This window comes from Oncorhynchus gorbuscha, linkage group LG04 (assembly GCF_021184085.1).
Source record: "Oncorhynchus gorbuscha isolate QuinsamMale2020 ecotype Even-year linkage group LG04, OgorEven_v1.0, whole genome shotgun sequence".
Taxonomy (NCBI): Eukaryota; Metazoa; Chordata; class Actinopteri; order Salmoniformes; family Salmonidae; genus Oncorhynchus; species Oncorhynchus gorbuscha.
The window spans coordinates 83,144,646-83,147,145 of record NC_060176.1 but is presented as its reverse complement, the minus strand read 5'-3'; the positions used below and the strand labels follow the sequence as shown (position 1 = coordinate 83,147,145).

Sequence of the window (2,500 nt, the reverse complement as noted above, 5' to 3'; positions counted from 1 at the left end):
GAAGAGCTTTGAGAACCAGGTCTAGGCCACGTTACTATGAAGAGCTTTGAGAACCAGGTCTAGGCCACGTTACTATGAAGAGCTTTGAGAACCAGGTCTAGGCCACGTTACTATGAAGAGCTTTGAGAACCAGGTCTAGGCCACGTTACTATGAAGAGCTTTGAGAACCAGGTCTAGGCCACGTTACTATGAAGAGCTTTGAGACTACTGCTGATGGAACCAGGTCTGGGCCACGTTACTATGAAGAGCTTTGAGACTACTGCTGATGGAACCAGGTCTAGGCCACGTTACTATGAAGAGCTTTGAGACTACTGCTGATGGAACCAGGTCTAGGCCACGTTACTATGAAGAGCTTTGAGACTACTGCTGATGGAACCAGGTCTAGGCCACGTTACTATGAAGAGCTTTGAGACTACTGCTGATGGAACCAGGTCTAGGCCACGTTACTATGAAGAGCTTTGAGACTACTGCTGATGGAACCAGGTCTAGGCCACGTTACTATGAAGAGCTTTGAGACTACTGCTGATGGAACCAGGTCTAGGCCACGTTACTATGAAGAGCTTTGAGACTACTGCTGATGGAACCAGGTCTGGGCCACGTTACTATGAAGAGCTTTGAGAACCAGGTCTGGGCCACGTTACTATGAAGAGCTTTGAGACTACTGCTGATGGAACCAGGTCTGGGCCACGTTACTATGAAGAGCTTTGAGACTACTGCTGATGGAACCAGGTCTAGGCCACGTTACTATGAAGAGCTTTGAGACTACTGCTGATGGAACCAGGTCTGGGCCACGTTACTATGAAGAGCTTTGAGAACCAGGTCTGGGCCACGTTACTATGAAGAGCTTTGAGACTACTGCTGATGGAACCAGGTCTGGGCCACGTTACTATGAAGAGCTTTGAGAACCAGGTCTAGGCCACGTTACTATGAAGAGCTTTGAGACTACTGCTGATGGAACCAGGTCTAGGCCACGTTACTATGAAGAGCTTTGAGACTACTGCTGATGGAACCAGGTCTGGGCCACGTTACTATGAAGAGCTTTGAGAACCAGGTCTGGGCCACGTTACTATGAAGAGCTTTGAGACTACTGCTGATGGAACCAGGTCTGGGCCACGTTACTATGAAGAGCTTTGAGACTACTGCTGATGGAACCAGGTCTAGGCCACGTTACTATGAAGAGCTTTGAGACTACTGCTGATGGAACCAGGTCTGGGCCACGTTACTATGAAGAGCTTTGAGAACCAGGTCTGGGCCACGTTACTATGAAGAGCTTTGAGACTACTGCTGATGGAACCAGGTCTGGGCCACGTTACTATGAAGAGCTTTGAAAACCAGGTCTAGGCCACGTTACTATGAAGAGCTTTGAGACTACTGCTGATGGAACCAGGTCTAGGCCACGTTACTATGAAGAGCTTTGAGACTACTGCTGATGGAACCAGGTCTGGGCCACGTTACTATGAAGAGCTTTGAGAACCAGGTCTGGGCCACGTTACTATGAAGAGCTTTGAGACTACTGCTGATGGAACCAGGTCTGGGCCACGTTACTATGAAGAACTTTGAGACTACTGCTGATGGAACCAGGTCTAGGCCACGTTACTATGAAGAGCTTTGAGACTACTGCTGATGGAACCAGGTCTAGGCCACGTTACTATGAAGAGCTTTGAGACTACTGCTGATGGAACCAGGTCTAGGCCACGTTACTATGAAGAGCTTTGAGACTACTGCTGATGGAACCAGGTCTAGGCCACGTTACTATGAAGAGCTTTGAGACTACTGCTGATGGAACCAGGTCTAGGCCACGTTACTATGAAGAGCTTTGAGACTACTGCTGATGGAACCAGGTCTAGGCCACGTTACTATGAAGAGCTTTGAGACTACTGCTGATGGAACCAGGTCTAGGCCACGTTACTATGAAGAGCTTTGAGACTACTGCTGATGGAACCAGGTCTAGGCCACGTTACTATGAAGAGCTTTGAGACTACTGCTGATGGAACCAGGTCTAGGCCACGTTACTATGAAGAGCTTTGAGACTACTGCTGATGGAACCAGGTCTAGGCCACGTTACTATGAAGAGCTTTGAGACTACTGCTGATGGAACCAGGTCTAGGCCACGTTACTATGAAGAGCTTTGAGACTACTGCTGATGGAACCAGGTCTAGGCCACGTTACTATGAAGAGCTTTGAGACTACTGCTGATGGAAAAAGGGATTTAAAACACATTTGATTGATTGACATCTCTCTCTGTGATAGGTGAACTACGATGGCGAGCTCCACAAGCACCCCCAGTTGGAGGCAGACCTGGCGGCGGTCCGGGAGATGTACGGACATCACGCAGTATCTCTCAGGTAGCTCCTCCCTCTCTGTGGCAAATCAAATTGAATTGTATTTGTAAAACTAACAGTAACTCTCAGGTAGCTCCTCCCTCTCTGTGGCAAAGCAAATTGACTTGTATTTGTAAAACTAACAGTAACTCTCAGGTAGCTCCTCCCTCTCTGTGTCA

General features: G+C 48.3%; 1 protein-coding gene across 2 annotated transcripts in view; it reads left to right on the top strand.

Annotated features, from left to right (window-relative positions):
* parp8 (poly (ADP-ribose) polymerase family, member 8) overlaps nt 1-2,500 on the top strand; it is a 108,007-nt gene that overhangs the window by 51,874 nt on the left and 53,633 nt on the right. For both annotated transcript variants that reach the window (XM_046348214.1, XM_046348215.1), the window contains exon 7: nt 2,251-2,345. In XM_046348214.1, coding sequence (XP_046204170.1) covers nt 2,251-2,345 — 95 coding nt within the window. The remainder of the gene's footprint in view (nt 1-2,250; nt 2,346-2,500) is intronic.